The 21,809-nt window shown below is 38.1% G+C and overlaps 1 protein-coding gene across 1 annotated transcript in view; it reads left to right on the forward strand.

Moving 5' to 3' along the window:
• The window catches only part of PPA2 (inorganic pyrophosphatase 2), a 157,938-nt gene that overhangs the window by 26,896 nt on the left and 109,233 nt on the right, over nt 1-21,809 (forward strand). The window contains exons 2-5 of the mRNA XM_007948299.2: nt 2,616-2,680; nt 7,347-7,391; nt 10,925-10,978; nt 16,128-16,247. Coding sequence (XP_007946490.2) covers nt 2,616-2,680; nt 7,347-7,391; nt 10,925-10,978; nt 16,128-16,247 — 284 coding nt within the window. The remainder of the gene's footprint in view (nt 1-2,615; nt 2,681-7,346; nt 7,392-10,924; nt 10,979-16,127; nt 16,248-21,809) is intronic.

Here is a 21,809-nt window from a genome sequence, read left to right on the forward strand (position 1 = left end):
CGTTGGTCTTGCAAAATTCTACCATGTGAGTTTCAGCATTGTTTCTGTCACCAAGGCCAAATTTTCCAACTACCGGTGATTCTTCTTTGTTTCCAACTTTTGCATTCCAATCACCAGTGATAATTAACACATCCTGATCGCATGTTTGGTCAATTTCAGACTGCAGAAGTTGATAAAAATCTTCAATTTCCTTATCTTTGGCTTTGGTGGTTGGTGCATAAATTTGAATAATAGTCATGTTAACGGGTCTTTCTTGTAGGCATATGGATGTTATCCTATCACTGACAGCATTGTACTTCAGGACAGATCTTGAAACATCCTTTGTGATGATGAATGCCATGCCATTCCTCTTCAAACTGTCATTGCCAGCATAGTAGATCACATGGTTGTCTGATTCAGAATGGCTAAAACCAGTCCATTTCAGCTCACTAATGCCAAAGATATCAATCTTCATGCTTTCCATTTAATTTTTGACAACTTTCAATTTTCCTAGATTCATACTCCATACATTCCATATTCTGATGATTAATGGATGTCTGTAACTGTTTTTCTTCAATTTGAGTGATGCCACATCAGCAAATGGCATTCTCGAAAGCTTTACCTTATCCATAGGAGTAAGGCTGGGTTTACTCAGATGATGCAGCTCTTTCCCAGTCCTATTTTCAGAGCCTTCTAACGTAACCAGACTATTCATAAAGTTGCACGGTAATGTATCAAACAGTGTTTCTTTGCTATTCATAAGGTTTTCCCTGGCTAATTATTTGAGAAGTGGACGGCCTCCTCCTTCTTCCTAGTCTGACTCAGTCTGTAAGCTGGGCTGATACCTGTGCACCATGTGCATCCCTGTGGATTGGAACCACCAGTGGTTCAGCCTCAAAACTCACATCAACACATCATCACAATAGGACAAACTGACAGACCAGTTTGCCTCCCTGTTGGAAACCTCTTGTACCACCCTTACCTGGGTCCCTGCGGCTGACTCCTCCTCTGTCCAGATTCCTAGGCCTTTTAATCCTCTTTCTCCCGTTCTCTCACCCTGCTGCTTTGGGCGTGCCTGAGTTCCTCTCCTCACCTGGATCCCTGCATCTGATTGCTCCTCTGTCCTTGTTCCTGGCTTTTAATCCCCTTTTTCCTGCTCTCCTGCACCGCTGCTTTGGTCATGCCTGAGTTCCTCTCCTCACCTGGATCCCTGTGGCTGACTGCTCCTCTGTCCAGGTTCCTGGCTTTTTTATCCTCTTTCTCTCACTCTCCCACCCTGCTGCTTTGGGCGTGCCTGAGTTCCCTCTCCTCACCTTGATCCCTGCGGCTGACTGCTTCTCTGTCATGGTTCCTGGCTTTTAATCCCCTTTTTCCTTCTCTCTCTCACTGCTGCTTTGGGCATGCCTGAGTTCCTCTCCTCACCTGGGTCCCTGTGGCTGACTGCTCCTCTGTCCAGGTTCCTGGCTTTTTTATCCCCTTTCTCCCACTCTCCCGCCCTGCTGCTTTGGGCATGCCTGAGTTCCCTCTCCTCACCTGGATACCTGCAGCTGACTACCTATAAGGCAGTACTAGTACTTTATTTAATTTAGTTTGTTGCTCAAAATGGTCCAGCTTTGGCCTTTGGAAATACTTTCAGTTTGACTCATTTCCTTTTGCTATATGTCCAGTCTTTTGTTTTATGAGCACTTGATTACTTTCTGGCACTACAAGATGCTCCAGGCTCATTTGCTAATCCTTGCCCTAGTTTTAGAATCAACTGTTTCTCCTGGGAACTCTGGTTCTTTTTATTGGAGAATTGTATTTAGAAATCAAATCTGGATGCTGGGTGTGCTCATTGCTACTGAGGTGTCAGTCAGTGCTTGTTTTATTTTGCTAAAATATTCTTAAAATCTGAAGTTGAAAATTATGCTGAAGAGGTAGTGGGTAAACAGTAAAACATTTCCTGACTTAAAAAAGTACAAAGTTAAAAATTCCTATGACAGTTTGAGGCAGTCAATTTCTGTTGACGTTTCTAAGGGTAGACAAATGGATATAGACCTTTCAAAATTCCAGTAAAAGTCCATATTGAGTTACTGTATTTATTTAAATGATTTGTAGTTTTAAAAGTATTAAAAATGTATACTTCAGTATATAACTTTAAAGATAATAAAGTTTCTGTTCTTACAGTTTGTTTTGATTGTTTTGTTTAGAGCTTACCTTAATATTAGCATCCTAAGTATGAGTTGAAGCAAATGATTTGTTCCTTTTCTTTTAATGAAGTAGAAGCGTCCTCTTGCCTTTGGACTTTTCTTCATATGGACTGTTGATTAGTGATAGATCTCTTTCCAAAAGTAAATTTATTCACTTTTTGGGTTTTATCTATTTCAGACATTCTCTTCTTTTGGCATTTTAAGTCACAAGGGTAAATAAAATGACTGCAGCATTTAACAAATCTAGTTTATTAAGTACATATTTTGTACTGCTTATCAGATTGGAGCAAGTTTTGGAAGTTGAGTTTGACTTTTATTCAAATTGAGAGTTAAAGTTGACTTTGAACAACAAAAAAAGGAAATTTAAAAGTGAATAAGGATAGTACTGCTCTGAAGAATGGTGTAGTCTATTCCTTTAACTCTGTGCTGTTTTCTTTTCCTTTGCAGAGAATGTAGCTGGTCATTACATTTCTCCCTTCCATGATATTCCTCTGAATGTGGACTCCACAGAGGTATTGTTTTAACTTATTTTGGAAATGAATTTATGTACTTCTGTCACCACAAAATGCTTTTTGGAAGTGTTTTAGAAAGAAATAAGATGATTGGAAATCATGAAGGGAAATAGAGTTATAACTGTAGTAAGTTTCCTTTGTGAATTACAGTTCCTATGAGGAAAGGATTATTCTAGGAGGACTTGGAGAGAAAGGGGTGTTAATTGCCCATAATGCTTAGAATTTGGTGGGAAATAAAGATTTAAGGGTAAGCATTTAGGTTAACAAGAGGCTTATTTCTGTTAATGACCATATAATTCACATTTGTGGATGAGTTTCTATTTGTTAGTCACTATGTGTGCATGTATTTTTAAAAATCCTTAGGAGTTACTATTGTTACCTACAAGGAAACGGAAGCTGTTGGTATTTTATTGACTTGTCTTAAGATCACACCACTAAGTGCTAGAGGCAGATTTCAGACTAGTGTGTTTGACAACAAATCTCGTGTTCTTTAACCACCTGGGATAATGCTGATGTTTAAATAGCTGCTCTCTTAGAACTTAAAATCATTTTGACAGTTGTGAGGGTGTAAAAAATGCAAATTAAATAGGAATGGGAGGTCTGTAGCTTTAGGTAGAACTTGAGAGGGGCTCAGTATTGTTGGGGCATATCGAGAGGGCCCTCCTGATGGTTGGCAAAATGGCATAATTGGTTGTTACCTGCCATGGAGTTGGCCCCCGACTTATGGAGACTCTTTGTATGACAGAACAAAACACCGTCCAGTCCTGTGTTACCCCATGACAGGTTGCAGATCAGACTGTTGTGATCTATAGGGTTTTCATTGGCTGATTTTTGGAAGTAAACCACCAGGCCTTTCTTAGTCTGTACATTCCACTGAATATTGCTATCATCATAGCAAAACGTTAACCTCCACAGACAGATGTGTGTGGCTGCGATGAGGTGCCCTGGCCAAGAATCAAACCCAGATCTCCCACATGGAAGGCAAGAATTCAGGATAGGCGTGGAGGCCAGTAGAGAAGTAAGGAAGCTGCTTTAGATGCAAGGGCTAGTTTGACCTTCTTGGTGTTACTTAGCTCAGAGGCTAAATATTATGAATCATACTGAACTTATGGGACTATACTAAAGTTATGGGAAGTAGGATTTTGTGCTGTCTTCCAGCCCTTCATAATATTGTCAATAACAATTGCAGTAGGGAAAATCGTGTTGTTGTTGTTATTATGTGCTGTCAAGTCAGACCTGACTCATAGCGACCCTTCTTGGGTAACACTATGGAAGTAGATTGCCCAACCTTCCCTCCGAGGAGTGACTGGTGGGCTTGAACCGTCACCCTTCTGGTTAGCAGTCAAGTGCCTTAGGCACTACTCTACAATAGTGAAGATTTATTGAGTATTTGTGGTGCTTAGCTAGGAACTGTGCTCGGTGCTTGACATGCGTTATCTACCTTCTGTGAGTTGCTGTTATTACCTTTATTTTACTAATGAGGTTAATAACCTTGCCTATGGTCACAGAGCTAGTCATCTGTGAACGTGGGGTTTGAACTTGGATGCTTTAACTCCAAAGCTCGTGCTCTTAACTGCTGTTCTATAATGCCTCCAAGTTCATTGCTTTTAAGTGGTTAACTGCAGAAAAAACAAACCAAAACCTCTAGCCACCACCACTACCACCACCACCACCCAAACAAACAAACAAACAAAGAAACCAAAATCAAACCCATTACCATCGAGTTGATTCCAACTCATAGGTACCCCATAGGGTTTCCAAGGCTGTAAATCTTTATGGAAGTAGACTGACTCAACTTTCTTCATGGTGTAGGTGGTGGGCTTGAGCCACTAATCTTTTGGTTAACAGCTGAATGCTTTACCACAGTGCCACCAGAGCTCCTTGTACGGTAGAACAAGGGCTCATGTAATCTTGAGAGAGAATGAAATCAAAGAGAGGCTGAGAGAATTCTGTTATGCTTTTGTGTCTCTGTGACTGTGTGAGTGTGTGCGTCTCCATGTGTTTTTCTTGTTGTCTGGCCAGTGAACTACTGAGCCTAAATATCTCATGCCTCCCAATATTTCTCTCTCTTGGCTAAAAGTGCATACATTTACCTTTTCATTTATTCATTTGTTCAAAATTATTACACGTTTATTACTATTAAGGAACTCTGATAGCGTAGTACCTAAGGCACTTGACTGCTAAGCGGAAGACTGGCAGTTCAAACCCACCAGCCACTACTCGGAAGGAAGGTTGGGCAATCTACTTCCATAGTGATACCATCTTGGAAACCCAAGGAGGGGTCGCTATGAGTCGGGTCTGATTCAACGGCAAATAACAATGCAACAACAATATTACTTATTATGAGCCAGGCATTATTCTAGTCACCAGGGTGCAGGGGTAGTTAAGACACAGTTCCCACTCAGTTGGCGGAAGCAACAAATAAACAATCAGATAGTATTAAATGCTATAAAAATAGAACAAGGTAATGTAATATAAAGAATGACTGTTGTTGTTGTTGTTATGTGTCGTTGAGTCAGACCCAACTCATAGCGACCCCTCCTTGGGTTTCCGAGGTAGTATCACTACGGAAGTAGATTGCCCCATCTTCTTTCCGAGGAGTGGCTGGTGGGTTTGAACTGCCAGCCTTCTGGTTAGCAGTCAAGTGCCTTAGGCACTATGCTACCAGAGCTCCCGTAAAGAATGACTAGTGGGTTCCATTTCATGTAGGTGTGTACCATGACAAAATAATGTGTACATTATAATAATGTTGTTAGTTGCCGTTGAGTTGAATATGACTCATGACATCCCATGCGTACAGAGTAAGAACTGCTGTACAGAATATTCAGTGCTGTGACCTTTCAAAGCAGATCACTGAGCCTGTCTCTGAGGTGCCACTGGGTAGGTTTGAACCACCAATCTTTTGGTTACTTGTCTAGTGCTTAGTCATTTGCTTTTTTTTTTTTTTTTTAAGCTGTGTTGTTCTGGTTGCCTAGTACCACTCTGACAAGAATGTACCACAAATGGGACAGCTTGAACAAACAGGAGTTTATTCTCTAACAGTTTGGAGTCTTAAAGTCTGAGTTCAAAGTGCCAGGCTCTAGGAGCTGGGTGAAAGCCCCTGGGTAGGTTTGAACCACCAATCTTTTGGTTACTTGTCTAGTGCTTAGTCATGTGCTTTTTTTTTTTTTTTTTTTTTTTAAGCTGTGTTGTTCTGGTTGCCTAGTACCACTCTGACAAGAATATACCACAAATGGGACAGCTTGAACAAACAGGAGTTTATTCTCTAACAGTTTGGAGTCTTAAAGTCTGAGTTCAAAGTGCTAGGCTCTAGGAGATGGGTGAAAGCCCCTCAGCCTTGGGCTTCAGCTCTGCTTCCTGCTTCCGGCCCACTGGAGCTAAAGGCTTTTCTTTACTCAGACAGCTGCTGGCTGCTGAGACTGACAAGCCCAAGGATGACAAGTAAAAAGGCACAGTCCTGATGTTACCAAACCACATGGCAGGCCATTAATTCAAATCCATTGAAAGTCCTGAGGTCAGCAGAGCAGGGCAGAATGCTGAACAATGACACGGCTACATCCTGGGTTGAAGTGTGCCATAAGCTAGAGACCGTTCTCCAAGCCTTCTCCTTATATACCGGAAGCAGACCACAGCCCAAAGACAGCTACTCAGCTGCTAATAGTAGATTCCACCATGGAGCTGATTACCAGTCTCGTCATGGGGAATACTACATCCACCTGCCCAGCCACTCAACCAGGCCCAGCCAAGTTGACACACAAACTTAACTACCACATGTATGTTTGAGAATCATGTAGGAGGTAAGGGTGGAGGTGGAACCAAGAGTGGACTTGAAACATCTCAGTGAGTGTGGCATTCTTCCTAAAGGATATTGGGTTGGGGGGAATGTGAGATTTGAGGTTAGGCCAGGCAAAATTGAGGATAGAGAATCTGGTGATGTAGAGATTGGTACACACAGTGGTGGTTTAAACAGGTTTTCTCATTCTCGGACAGTATGTTGCACCTTGTATTTTGGAATGTGGTATTTTAGGAACAGAAATATTTTAGGCATAACTTGGAATAATCATCTTTATGTTCTTTTTTGTTTGTTTGTTTCCTTCACTGTAGTTGTTTTGGTGCATAGAAGTTATGTATAACGTGTGAGCATTTGTGAATGGCATAATTTTTCTTCCCAAACCGCTGTGTAGTCTGTTTTAATTTAAAAACAGCAAAAGTACTTGATAGAGGCGTAGTAATCACACCTTGGTAGAATTAAAAGGCATGAGGTACAGGCAAGTACTTTCACATCTTGTTAGTCACACTCCCTGGAGTTTCATTTCAATAATGAAATGACTGTTTTAAGTGCAATTACTGGAAACTGCCAGTCTTCCCTTAAACTCTGAACCCAGACTGCTTGTTTTATAAAAACTGGGAAAATATAATTGAAAGAGATTTAGCTTTTCTGACCATTTATTTTATGAAACACTTTGATGCCCCATTCACAGGAGATGCAAATGTTGAGGGTCATTTGGTAGCTCTGTTGAATCAGGTTTCTGGACAGCCTCTAGTTGAATGTCTATGCAGTAGGTATATTCTTTTGCTATGCAGTAGGCATATTCTTTTGCTATGCAGTGCAACTCTAGTCTTTCGTGAACTATTACAAACGTAAATATCATTTTTTCTTTTATAGGAAAATGACATTCCTACAAAGAAAGCACGAAATGATGAACATGAGGTATATCTAAAGGTTTTTATTTTTGTGGATCACTTTGATGCTGTCTAGTAAAGATCTTGATGGTACTTTGCATTTATAAGGTGCTTCTAAAATTTTTTCCCTGCAAGGCTCTCATATACATTCTGATTTTTTTCTTCTTTTCGTATTTCTGTGAGGCAGCTAGGGCAGATACTATCACTTCATTTTGTTAAGTGAGAAACCTGAGAGTATCAGGACATGCACCAGATTTTAGTAACAAGCACCTTATCACGGTAGATGGTCTAAAATAAATATACTTTATGAAAATTTGTCAGGTTTATCTTTTATTATAAGGAAGAAGATGGTTTGAAGCTGTTTTAGGATCCAGGTGCAACAGTCTTTTAATTCACCAACTGTATGCTACAATAAATATATTCTAAATATCTCTTTCAGATCCGTGACTGTCAAACCTTTGATAGTTCTTGACTTAGGACCAGCATATTTGATTGATGTTGGCTATCCCTATCTTGTTATCAGTGCCTTATTATTCTGCTGAGGCTGGCAGCTTTTCCTACCACCTTCCTTCCTTCTATTCCTTTCCCAGCCTTATTTCCATCTATTTTCTAGCCCAGCTGAAACTTATGAGTCCAGTCTTTGGATCTCCTTCTAAACATAGCAGTGGGGGCCATTTAATTCCTACAACGTTTGCCTGCCATCCATCTTCTATTTTCTTAAACTTTTTTTTTTTGTCAAAATGGTCTCTAAACTGTCTACACTGAAATCACTTAGAGCTCTTGTTAAAATGTCAGATTCCTGGACTCCATTGCAAAATCCCCTGCCATTGAGTCGATTCCATTGGGTTTCCAAGGCAGTAAATCTTTACAGAAGTAGATTGCCTCATCTTCCTTCCATGGAGTGGCTGGTGGGTTTGAACTGCCAACTTCCTAGTTAGCAGTCAAATGTCTTAGGCACTGCACCACCAGAGCTCCTTTGGGCTTCATCCCAGATCTACTAAATCAGAGTCTCTACATTTTTAACAGGTGTTCCAGGTGCATCTTAAACACACTGAAGTTTGAAAACCACTTGCCCTAGATATTACATGAACAGGCCCTCAGGGTCTCAAAGCATTCTAGGTTCCTAGGGACTTTGTATATTGGTCTGGAAATAAGTTTTTCAGTGCAAAATGTATTATTCTGAGCCCAGACAGCCAAGTTAAAATTTAATTCTTAGAACACAGTTTATATGTTAGAGACTGCCTGACTAGAGTTTATTTGAAATTTTAAGAATTAGAAAGAAAAGACATAATAATTTCTTCCCCTTTCCCCCCTAAGTATATAAAACATATTTTTGTGTATATTAGTAGTTTTTCTTTCAGATTTTGGAAGCAAAAATACAAGGGGGAAAATGGAGACAAAGAAAAGCAAAGAAAAGGACTAAAGGAGGAAGTAAATCTGCCTGCTACGTATACAACTTTTTGATTTGATTTGTGTCATATCTTTTTGATTTTCTAAAAAATCCAGTAGCCTATTGTTGGTTTATAATTAACACTAATCTTAGGAAAAACATGCTAACATTAGCTTTAAATAACTACAGGCCATGTGCATTTTAGTCAGAGAGAAGAAAGATAGGAAATAGTACATGGTTTGCAGGCTTAAAATTCAAACCTCTTGTATTGTTCTTTTGACCTGACTGAACTCTCTGTGAGTGGTTTTGGTAGGTGGTGGCATGTGAAATGATTATCACTACCTTGGTCTTCTCCGTCACCTCTAAGTATTCATCCACAGTGCATTTGTTCTTATAGCCAGGCTTTCAGGGATGAATAAATTATGTGAACATCTGTCATTTTCTTAGGTTTTTCTTTTTTAATGTCTACTTCAGACATATTTAAACAGGTGTAGAGGTACCTCATGAAAGAGCATAGAAAATGAAACAACATCAGGTCTGCATATAAGGTTGCTGAAGATAGATGTGGAACATCCTTCTAAGGATCAGTTATCGAGAACTCATTTTAGGTTTCATTCTTCATCTCATTATGCCATTTGTAACCATAAACCTTAAATACAAAAATTTAATAATAGCAAGTTTAATGAAAACTTTGTGACTACATTTACATTTAATTGTGTAAATGACATTTGTTTGAATTGTTAGCCTTCCATATTTCACTAAGAAACCACTAGATATTTAGCAATGCTTTAAACCATGGCTACACATTAACATTGGTTTGAGGGCTTTAAGAAATAATCACTGCCCTGACTCTATCCCACAATAATTGAAGTCCAATATGTGGGGGCTCTAGGAAGGTTTTTTTCTTTTTTCTTTTTTTAATTGATTAAAGCTTCCTAGGTGATGTTGGATTTTGATGTGTGGCAGGTTTAAGTGTATTAAGCCACTGTTTCTCAAATGATATGTAGTGAAGGACTAGTTTTTTGGTTTAGTTTTAATCTGTTGTTAACTGATTGATACTTTGAAAAAAATACAATAAAAATGAATTATTAGAAAAGTGAAATTTATACTTTTATTTTTATTATTAGATTCAACAGACATAAAAACTCCTATGTGAAACTACTTTATTGTTGTTGTTATGTGCCGTCGAGTCAGACCCGACTCATAGCGACCCATCCTTGGGTTTCTGAGATGGTATCACTACGGAAGTAGATTGCCCAACCTTCCTTCCAAAATCTACTTTAAGTGTTTCTAAGTGGACCAGTGACAACCAGCATTTTGCTTTGCCATGATAAATTGTTAGTTACTGACATTAAAATGGTATACAAGTTAGCTGTAGCCTTGAGACTTGCTCTTTTTAAGATGGACGAAGAAATTATTTTTATACACTATTGATTAGAGTCTCCTTTGCTTTTAGTACTCTACAGAGTTCAGAAATGATAAAAAGAAGCATCAGTCCTTTTGTAACCTTATGAGGCCTTGGATCACTAGATATGCAAGCTAAGAAAAATATCAGTTTCATTCTTCGGAATCTTTTTGTATGTACCATAAAACTTTAATAACTGACTATATCAATATCCTTAGTTTTACATTATAGTCAGAATAATAACTTGGATTTAAATATTGCTTTATACATTTCAAAATATTTTACTTCATAATTTTCTGTATATTTTCACTTAAATTATGTGATTGATCTTCATAATAACCTGTGTAAGTGAGTAGAACCAAAGTTATTGTATTCATTTTATAGATTGGGAAAATAAGACTGACTGCTTAAATAATGGATACAATCTTTCACTCCTTTTTTAGTAAAAAAACAACAAAACCCAAAACTTTCCTGATTCCTTTCTCATTCTGTCACTACACTGCAAAGGTATTCCCAGAAAAGTATTAATCTCTAATATTGTGAAGTAGTGGTCAAGTAGCACAGTGGCTTCAAATCTGTATTTTCAAAAACCTCTCTAATATTTAGAGGAAATTTAAGACACAGACAGAAGTAAGGCACAGATTATAACCTTTTTTTTTTTTTTTTTTGGTAGAAGAAAAAAGACTACAGCATTCTCTTAAAGATGGTAAGTGAAAAAAATAAAGAACAGGCATACATTTCTCTTTCTTTTGTTTCTTTACTACAGAATTTGTTTAATATGGTTGTAGAAGTACCTCGGTGGACAAATGCTAAAATGGAGGTATGTAATTAGATATATCCTCTTAATATCAATTAGGCAGTATAACTTAATAATAACATAAAAAATTTTTGTTTGTTTCAAGTTGTTTTGAATTTGGGATGACTGACAAATTTCTATATAATGAAAACAATTAAAAACATTCTTGTGAACTTACTCTGATTTTAATTTCAAAACGAAGAATATTAAGAATTATGGTCTAGCCAAGTTGACACACAACTCCAACTATCACACCCTTGAGCAAGACACCTGCTTAACTTTAAGCCAGCACTTCCTCAAATGCAATTAGCTGTCTTATCAACTCATGCTGTGTAAATTGTATTCTTTATTAGAGGATCTTAATAAGTGATTACAAAACTCAATTAAAGACACTTCTGGTAAGATGGAGGAATAGGCAGACAAGCTACACAGACCCTCTTCAACAAAGGAAAGATAAACCAATTGACAGAGATGCAGAAGATAATCCTGGAGCCCAGAGCTTTGAAAGGAACTATACAGAAGTGGATTAGGCACCAACTACTGGAAAAATCTGAATGAAAACAGTGAGTACAGAGATGGTCAGAGTAGTGGACTGTCAGCTACTGTGACAGGACTGACAGCCTGAATATTTCAGAGTGATGGTGGGACCTGAGAATTGACCTAAAGATCAGTGCTGGCCACCAAGGGCTACAGGAATGACCACGCTGGTGGTCTGTGACTAGGAAGGGAAATAGCAAGGAGGAAGACAACCTGAGCTGTGGACTTTCTGGAAGTTGCAGCCATTTTGAATGTTTACAAACGATGACCATTTTGGATATTTGAAGTGACTGAGGGCACAGCCATTTTGCATGTTTACAAGTGGTGGCCATTTTGGATATTTAAAGAGACAGCATTCTCATTGCTGACCACCTGAATATCCTCCTTGGTGAAGTGTCTATTCATGTCTTCTGCCCATTTTTCAATTGGATTGTAAATTTAGGATTCCAGGGACCTAAGAATATGCTCTCTTTGCCAAGTAAGGCAGGGACATATGGGAGGCTGACAATGGGAAAGGAGACGGGTGGTGAGTGTATAAGTGCTGCCTATTAGCGAATAGAGGAGCACAGTACGGTACCCTGCTTATGTAGATAACATCCATACAAACCAAAGAAAATGAAAATTGTGGGCAATTCACTCCAATGTACTAGCACCAATTAAATATAAACACAAAACCTCATAATGCCTCGGAGACAATGGACCATCATAGTCCACACAAAGAAGCAAGATAAAGCAGGAGAAACACGGGACCAGAATACAGACCCAAGACACATCCCTGAGGAAGATGCAGCATTGGAACTCACTATAAGGAATTCAAAAGAATTATATTTAGGTATCTTCATCAAATTGAGAGACAGATCAAATAAAACACTGACAAAATTAAGGAAAACACTGAGAAAACCCTAGAACAATTTTGAAAGACAATATAAGAACAAAATGACAAAATAAATGAAAAATTAGAAATAATACAAAATCTACAGTTAGAAACCTGGAAGATTAATATGGAATTTTCAGAAATGGATAAGACATTGAATGGGCAGAGGAGCAGAACTGATGGAATGGAAGACAGAATTAGTGAGATTGAAGGCAAATACCACAATACTTCTTTGGAAATGATCAATAAGAAAAAAGATAAAATGAAGAAAGCCTAAGGTTCATGTGGGATACCATCAAAAGAAATAACCTGCTTATAATCAGAATTCCAGAACAAGAAGAGACAAATAAAACCACAGAAAAAATTGTTGAAGATTTGTTGGAAGGAAATTTTCCTGGTATGATGAAAAATGAGAATATATCCATTCAGGAAGTCCAACGAACCCCAAACAGGATAGACCCCAAAAGAAAATCACCAGACATATTATCATACTCACCAAAACCAAAGATAAGGAAGGAATCCTGCAAGTAGCATGGGAAAAACAAAAAGTTTACCTACAAGGGGCAACCAATAAGAATAAGCTTGGATTTCTCAGCAGAAAGCACTCAGGTGAGAAGACAATGGGATGGTTTATATAAAACTCTGAAAGAGAAAATTTCCAACCAAGAATTATGTACCCAGCAAAATTGTCCCTCAAATATGATGGTGAAATTAGGAGATTTCAGATAAGCAGAAATTAAGGGAATATGTTAAAATCAAACCAACCTTACAAGAGATGCTAAAGGGAGCCCTTTGGACAGAGGAGCAACAACGGCAAACAACAACTGACCATCAACACACATGATGACATAACCCAGAAACCAACCCAGCTATGGAAGTATCCAAAGTAAATAAGCCTACAAGATTGTAAACAGGGAACCAGAGACATCAGTTGACAAATGAGGACAACTACAAACCAAAAAGAGGGAAAAAATTGTGTAGTTACAGAACTTCTAAATGGTAGGGAAGTCAAGACAACTACAGGATAGAATGGACTATTCTAAATTTGGGAAGAAATTATAAATCACGGGGTAACCTCAAAGCAAAATAATAAACCTTCACATCAAAATAAAAAAGAGGACCAGTACAAATATTTAGCAAATACTAACACAGTACCAGCCACTCCTCGGAAGGAAGATGGGACAAGCTACTTCCATAGTGATACTGCCTTGGAAACCCAAGGAGGGGTCGCTATGAGTCGAGTCCGACTCAACGGCTCATAACAACAACAACAAAAAAGCAGTAACAACAAGGAAAGTGATAACATGATTCGTGAACAAATCAGCATAGAAAATTGTGTGGAACGAAGAAATCAACACCACAAAAAAGCACATAACAAAATGACAGCAACAAATTCATACTTGTCAATGATTACATATCTGGCAAGGAACTTATCTCTAAGATTTATAGAAAACTCCCAGTGCCTCAACAACAAAGGAATTTACAATCCATTTGAAAAATGGGCAGAAGACATGAATAGACACTTCACCAAGGAGGATATTCAGGTGGCCAGCAAATACATGAAGATGCTCATGATCATTGGCCATCGGAGAGATGCAAATCAAAACAACAATGAGATACCATCTCACCCCAGCACTGATGGCAAGGTTCATTGAGACAGAAAAATACCAAATGCTGGCGGGGATGTGGAGAGATTGAGACTTTCATACACTACTGGTGGGAATGTGAAGTGATACAACCACTGTGGAAAGCAGTATGGCGATTCCTCAGAAAGCTGGAATTTGAGATAACATTTGACCCAGCAATCACATTACTATGTATATATTCTAGAGAGGTGAGAGCCAGGACCAGAACAGATATATGCACACCCATGTTCATCACAGCAGTATTTCCAATAGCAAAAAGATGGAAACAACCTCTATGTGCCCATCAGTGGAAGAGTGGATGACCAAACTATGGTACATACACACAATGGAATGCTGTGCAGCACTAAAGAATAATGTAGAGTCTCCAAAACACTCACCACATGGATGAACTTGAAGGACATTATGCTGAGTAAGATGAGTAAATCATAGAAGGACAAATACAGTATTAGTTCATTGTTGTAGAGGGTTAAGGAAAGGTTTATATATGGAGGGAAGCTTTCTTTATTGGTTGCCAGGGTTGGGAGGGGAGAGAAGGGAACACTACAAAAAAAAAAAAAATGCATTGATCCATGTCACTTTAGTTTTGTGTATTTCACTGTACATAAATAATGTTTCAATAAAATGCATTTTTTAAAAAAAGAAAAATATTGATGGCTGAGTATGTAATTTAGAGTGTTTGCACATCTTTGCCTTTCTAGTTTATTATCTACATTTTTATGTAATTTTCCTTGACTCCTCTTTCTTAAAAATTTTTTCAGTTAGTAGATTGTGGGATGTATTTAATTCATAGACACAACTGAAATATATTTATTAGGGGCTGGTGACAATTTTAGTTTCTAAGGACTCTATTCTTCCTTACTGTGCCAGAAATGAAAGCATTTTTTGTCCCAAAACATTTTTATGATCACTATAAGAGCATCTGCTGCTCCCTTGATGAAGGATTTTTTTTTTAATCTTTTTTATCACATTAAGATTGTCATAACTTTTGTTCTGCTTTTTCAAATTGTTTTGTTCCATCTTCTGTTAGATAAGATTCCTTCTGAGTTCTGAGTGAAATTTAAATTGTGAAACTTGGTTTGTTTAGTTATTTAGGTCTTTCTTCTATAACTTTGGATGTGATGCAAAGTATTATTTCAGATATTTAAATTAGGGATTGTTATGTAGGTATGTGTTTTTGAGATTTTCTGTTTAGAGAATTGTCAATAATTTCATCAGTTCCTGGTAGTATTTTTTGTGAATCTTTTAATTGGAAAAACAGAAGGTAAAAGTTTCTTCTTTTGGTCTTCAAATACAATGTTACATCATTTACTACTATGTACGTCAGTTAGATATAGGATATAAGATTCTATAAAGTTCTGCCTCATTTAAGCAGTGCTTCAGCATTCAAACATAGCTTCTATTATTTTTTGTTTACTTTATAACATATATTTTTTCTCTTTGAATGATAACGTGTATATGATAGAAAACTAACTTTCAAATGAAATCACTTGGTGAGAGTCTTTGAGTTAACTTTATTTTCCAAAGTTTTATGGTAAAAATCTGAGATTAGTAACAAAAAGCAAGTTAATATTAAACCTCTTGCCATTTCAATCATTTTATCATTTGTGTTACAAATAATGGAGTGCCTAAACAATGTTGTTGTTTTATACCGTTCAGTCAGACCCGACTCATAGCGACCCCTCCTTGCCTAAACAATTGTTGTTGTTGTTGTTATGTGCCGTCGAGTCATACCTGACTTATAGCGACCCCTCCTTGGGTTTCCGAGGCAGTATCACTACGGAAGTAGGATTGCCCAACCTTCCTTCCGAGGAGTGGCTGGTGGGTTTGAACCGCCAGTCGTCTGGTTAGCAGGCAAGTGTCTTAGCCACTATGCTACCAGAGCTCCCTAAACAATAGTGTTCTTAAATATATAATTTGCTATTTCCCTACAGAGAGATCATAAATGACTAATAAGAGCCACCGTAATTTATTTTAAAGCACTGTTGATCAATAAGTGGGAATATGAATATTTAGTCTGAAAATAGAAGATTTTAAAAACTCTATTTAGCTGTAGGATTAATCATTTCTTATTCCCCCCCCCCCCCCCATTTCCTTTCTTCCTCTATGATCTGCTCAGATTGCCACCAAGGAGCCCTTGAATCCCATTAAACAGGATGTGAAGGATGGCAAGCTACGCTATGTGGCAAATATCTTCCCTCACAAGGGTTATATATGGAATTATGGTGCCCTCCCTCAGGTAACATTTTTTGTTATAATGGTGAAACTTTTCTGTCTTTTGAGTAAATTGCCTTGTAAATCCTGTGAACTACATGAATTTAAATCAGTTCTGAGTACAGTGTCAGTTTGAGAGATTTGTAAATTTAAAATTTTTTAATATGGAGTTTTATTGTATCAATAAATTTTGTTTTAAACCATATTTATATCCATACTCAGGTTTTTGGAGTTAGGCATATAGAACTCCCACAGTTGGCATTTTGAACACATTTTTCTCTCACTTGGCCCTGGCCATTAAATGTCAGTTAAAAATGTTTAGAAAGGCTTTATCTGGAATCATTTCTTTGAATATGACAAGTTAGATATTTATATAAAATTCTTGTATGATAGCATGAACTTAATTTTTAAAACTTTAATAGATGAGTTTTTAAAATTCTTAACTTTTTTCCAGCACTCATTGTGAATTCATCAGGCAACTATTCTAAATTTGTAATTTTTAAGTAGAAAGCAGTAAAAAATTAAAAACAAGGCTAAATAATAGTAAAGCAGCATTTCTGTTACAGAATAACACTTGCTTTGCTTCCTTTTTTACCCTCATTTTAGTTTTCTTTCATGTTCCTTCACTACTGGGAAGTGGTAACTCCTTTAAGGTCATATGAGTGAGTAAGCTCAGAATATGTAACTACAAAAGTCTAGGTGTTGGAGACCTAGAGAGAGCATCTGACTTTGTGTTTAAAGGAGCCATTAGTACAGGCCTCTATCTGGACACTTAATTTTTATATCTTTATTATAGTTTTGTGTGGAATTCAAGAAGCTCTTGGGGAAATATCTGAGCAAAGGGAGTCTTAACTACTCCATGTTAAATAGCTGTCCATGTAAAATAAACATTCACAGGCAAAGAAAAGATAATTGTTTTCTGACGAGTCAGGTTGTCTTTGATGCAGTTAGACTGCCTATGTGGACACAATTTTGGTTAAAATTGGCACTTCTAAAATGATCTGTTAGGAATGAGAATATCTGTTGAAACCTTAAAAGCAGATTTTCTGATTCTTCCAGGTGCCTACATAGACATTGTGTTTGGCCTAAGAGTAAAAGGGTGAAGGACATTCTGAAAGGCTTAGGGGACACTATCTGTATGACTGTACAGATGTACAGGTGAGGGGAAGGCTAAAGAAGCCATTGGATTAGAGAGAGATGGACATAACAGAGACATGAAGTACAGCAGGCAGGGTGTAAACTAAAGTTCACTTATTTGTTTATTTCATTAAACATTTATTAAGAACGTAGGTGTAGACAGTTGACTAAGTGTTGAGTATATAAAGACCATAAATATAGATATAAGGTCATACAGCATAATAAATGGCTATGTGTGTGGGCTTTGGAGCCAGATACCACTTACTAGCAATGTAGCAATGTGATCTTGGTTAAATTAATTTATCTTTCTGTGTCTCACTTTCTATACCTATAAAATAGGCTAAAGTACTTCCTGTGTATGCTACTGCCTCTGGTGTTGAGGTTAAAGGAGTTACTGCACATACATGCTTAGAATAATGCCTAGCAACTAGTAATAACTTAGTATTATTTATTGCTATCAAGATGAATTGACACAGTGATTTTATCAGTTGGCTCAAATTTAGAGCAACAATTGTGAGGATGGGCGGTGTTTTGCTCTGTTCTGCATAGCGTCACTATGAGTTGGAGGCAACTTGACAGCACCTAACAACAGCAACATTATTATTACTATGGTATTACTGTTATTATTTGGCCTTTTCTCTAAAGGAATTTCCAGTCTCTGGGGAGTGATCAACAACTAAATCTATAGTTTCAATGTAGCACAATGGGTACTACTAATTCCATTGTTTTATTATGAAAACAAAAAAACAAAAACAAAAAAGCAAAACTGTTTAGAAAGGAAAAGAAGTTGGGAATAGAGGTAAAAACACAAAAGCTTCTGTAGTTTATCTGCTTAAAACCCTGCCAAACTTTTGTGTTTCTCCAGATGTGTTTGACTTTTCAAGATGCTATGGTATTAGTCTGTTAGGTACCATAATTCCTCTACTAATTCCAACAAAATTAAACTGCAGTGGTGCAGTATAGTAAATTACCTGGTATGGCTTTTCTAGCCTTAAGTCTTTGTAGACTCTGTGGTGGAATTTGCTGTGAGCAACTCAGGAGCTCCTGATTATAAAAGTTATCCACTTGGGGTATTTCTGTTGGGTGCAGCATAAAGCAATGTTCTGGGAGGTTCCCGCTGTCTCTCAGGTGCTTAGAATTCTGATGTTATGATTGGTTGGTTTGGCCACTCTGCCAGGCTCAAAAGGAGGCCTTCTAGAGGCAGAAGTTTCTCTCTGACTGAAGGCTGAGGAAGGACACGCTCCTGAGAGACATGCGCTGCTGGGAAAGAAACTCAAGAGACACGCATTGCTGAGAGAGACACAAAGGGACACGCACTGCTGAGAGAGAGAGAGTGTGAGAGACTGTTGGCCAAGAGCCAGCAGGCTGGGAGAGAGACTGAGCATTTTTCCTGAACTTGAATTGTAGCCTGGTGCTTCCCTAACAAACCCCACACTCTGTGAGTTCTGTGTGGCCACTGCAGTGAATTATCAAACCCAGGAGAGAGGTGGTGGGTGCTTTGGGAGGAATGGTTGGTGAGAGGGCTGGAGGGAGGCAGCATGTCTGGCCTTGCAGTAATAGTCCTTGGGCTACTGATGGTGATTCTGTCTTTCTTTTGTGGGGTTAGAGGAGGTCAGAACATGTGGCCTGCCTGCCTTTTTAGCAAGTGGTCTCTTAATTTGTTCCCCTGCTTTTATCATTGCCTTCCAAATTTCATATTCCATCCAGCATCCAAAATAATCTTTTTAAAGCAGAAATCTGTTGTTTTTCCCATGCAGAACCCTTTAGTGGTTTCCTTTGGGTACAAAGATAAAATACAAAAAAATTTTTAATGCATTTTATTGATATATAGTTTATGTACAGTAAAATACACAAAACTAAAGTGACATGGGTCAATGTATTTTTTTTTTTTTTTCCCTGCAGTGTTCCTTCCCCTCCCTTACCACCCTGGCAACCAACAAAGAAAGTTTCCCTCCATATATAAACCTTTCCTTGACCCTCCACAGCAATGAACTAGTACTATATTTGTCCTTCTGTGATCGACTTATATCCCTCAGCATAATGTCCTCCAAGTTCGTCCATATTATGTGGTGTTTTTGCAGACTCTACATTATTCTTTAATGCTGCATAGCATTCCATTGTGTGTATGTACCATAGTTTGGTCATCCACTCTTCCACTATAAATCTTAGAGATAAGTCCCCTGCCAGATATGCAATCATCAGCAAATATGAATTTGTTGCTGTCATTTTTGTTATGTGCTTTTTCGTGGTATTGATTTCTTTGTTCCATATAATTTTCTGTGCTGAGCTCGTTTTGTTTATGAGTCATGTTATCACTTCCTTCCTTGCTATTGTTTTAGTACTTTTGCTGAATAGTTATGCTGGTCCTCTTTTTTGATGTGAAGCTTTATCATTTTTCTTTGAGGTTATTCTGTGATTTATAGTTTTCTTCCAAAGTTTTAACAGTCTGTTCTATCTTGTAGTTGTCTTGACTTCTCTACCATCTAGATTCTATAATGACACAGTTTTTCCCTCTTTTTGGTTTGTAGTTGTCCTCATTTGTCAATTGATGTTTCTGCTTCCCTGTTTACAATCTTGTAGGCTTATTTACTTTGGAGACTTCCATAGCTGGGTTGGTTTCTGGGTTATATCATCATGTGTGTTAATGGTCAGTTGTTTTTGGCAGTTGTTGCTTCTTTGTCCAAATGGTTCTCTTTAGCATCTCTTGTAAGGTCAGTCTGGTTTTAACAAATTTCCTTAATTTCTGCTTATCTGGAAATGTCCAAATTTCACCATCATATTTGAGGGATGGTTTTGCTGGGGACATAATTGTTGGTTGGAAATTTTTCTCTTTCAGAGTTTTATATATACCATTCCATTTTCTTCTCTCTTGCATGGTTTGTGTTGAGAAATCCGAGCACAGTCTTGAAATACAAAATTCTTAATGTGCTTCCTCCATTCTGCCTTTGCTTATTTCTCTACCCTGTTTTTCCGCATTCATTCTCCATCATAGTGGCTTCTTTGATGTTTCTAACTTCCCTTGTCTTTTCCCCCCTTAGGGCTCTGTAGTGTCACTCATTCATTCAATAAATATTTCTTGAGTGCCTGTTATTTAGCAGGCATCATTTGAAGTATTGGAGGTCAAGTAGTGATAAACTGACAAAAAAATCCTGTGCAACTTTTATTCCAGGCCAAGAGACAGACAAGAAACAAAATAAATAATTAAAATGGATATCATGTCAGATGGTGGTAAGTGCGATGGAGAAAAATAAAGCAGGGAATGGAGCTAGTGTGTTTTGGGATTTTTGCAGTTTAGATAGGGTGGAGGTCTTGATGAGAAGGCATTGTTGAGTAAAGACCTAAAGGAAATGAAGGAACAAATAGTGTGGGCACCTAGGGGAAGGGCAGTCCAACAAGAACTAGCAAGTATATATAAGTTCTGAGGTAGAAGTAGGCCCAGAGTGTTTGAGTTACAAAAAGGGGACCAGTGTGGCTACAATGGAAGTGAGGGAAAAGAAATTAACCTGTTTTTTCTCTGCTATTTATCATCAGAGATCTTTCTAAGCTCAAACTGATAATGTATTCATTGTGTGTCTCTGTGTATAGTCTGGTCTTTAGAGAAAAAATATAGTATAGATGGCATATATGTTAATTGTTTATGAAACACAAATAACTAACTTGAATGATATTTTTAAAAAATAAATTTAAATTATGCCAATCTTTTATGGGAAGGAATATTTCTACCTAATACCGTTTGACTTGATTGTCGATGTTCAGACAGAGTGAGCCTGTTAAAAGCAAAGCCAGCCCCTAATCTCATTTACTTTTCTCATCTCATCTCCAACTCCCTCTCTTTCTCTTCCTTCTCCCTCACTTCCCTTCAGCCACACTGGCCTTGTCATGATTCCTGTGATGATGCTCCAGGCACATTCCTGCCTCAGTCCTTCCATTCACTATGTCCTATAGACTGGAATACTCTTCCCCAGATGTGCACATGGCTCACCTCCTTCACCTTTGCTCTTAAGTCACCTTTGTCATGATGTCTTCCCTGAACACCCTTTAAAAAATTTCACTCTCTCCCTCCTATACTCCTATTCCTTCTTCCATACTCTTATTTTTACCTCCTTTTTCCACAGTACCTACCATCTTCTAACAGGTTGTATAATTTAGTTATTTATTATGTTTTTGTGTCAGTTTCTTCCACTAAGAAGTCAGATTCGCAGAGGTCAGGGCTTCTGCTGTTTTGTTCACTGATATCTCCGGGAGCAAGGTGGGCACGGGCGGGCTTGTGCTTACTCATTGATCTGCACTGAATACTTTCCCTTGTTACCCTCCCGAGAGGGACCGGGTCTCTGGGAGCAAGGTAAGCACGGGTGGGCTTGTGCTTAGTCCCCGGGAGCGAGGTAAGCACGGGCGGGCTTGTGCTTAGTAACCGGGAGCGAGGTAAGCACGGGCGGGCTTGTGCTTACTC

Source organism: Orycteropus afer, unplaced genomic scaffold (genome assembly GCF_000298275.1).
Source record: "Orycteropus afer afer isolate SDZICR_OR568_19922 unplaced genomic scaffold, OryAfe1.0 scaffold00211, whole genome shotgun sequence".
Taxonomy (NCBI): Eukaryota; Metazoa; Chordata; class Mammalia; order Tubulidentata; family Orycteropodidae; genus Orycteropus; species Orycteropus afer.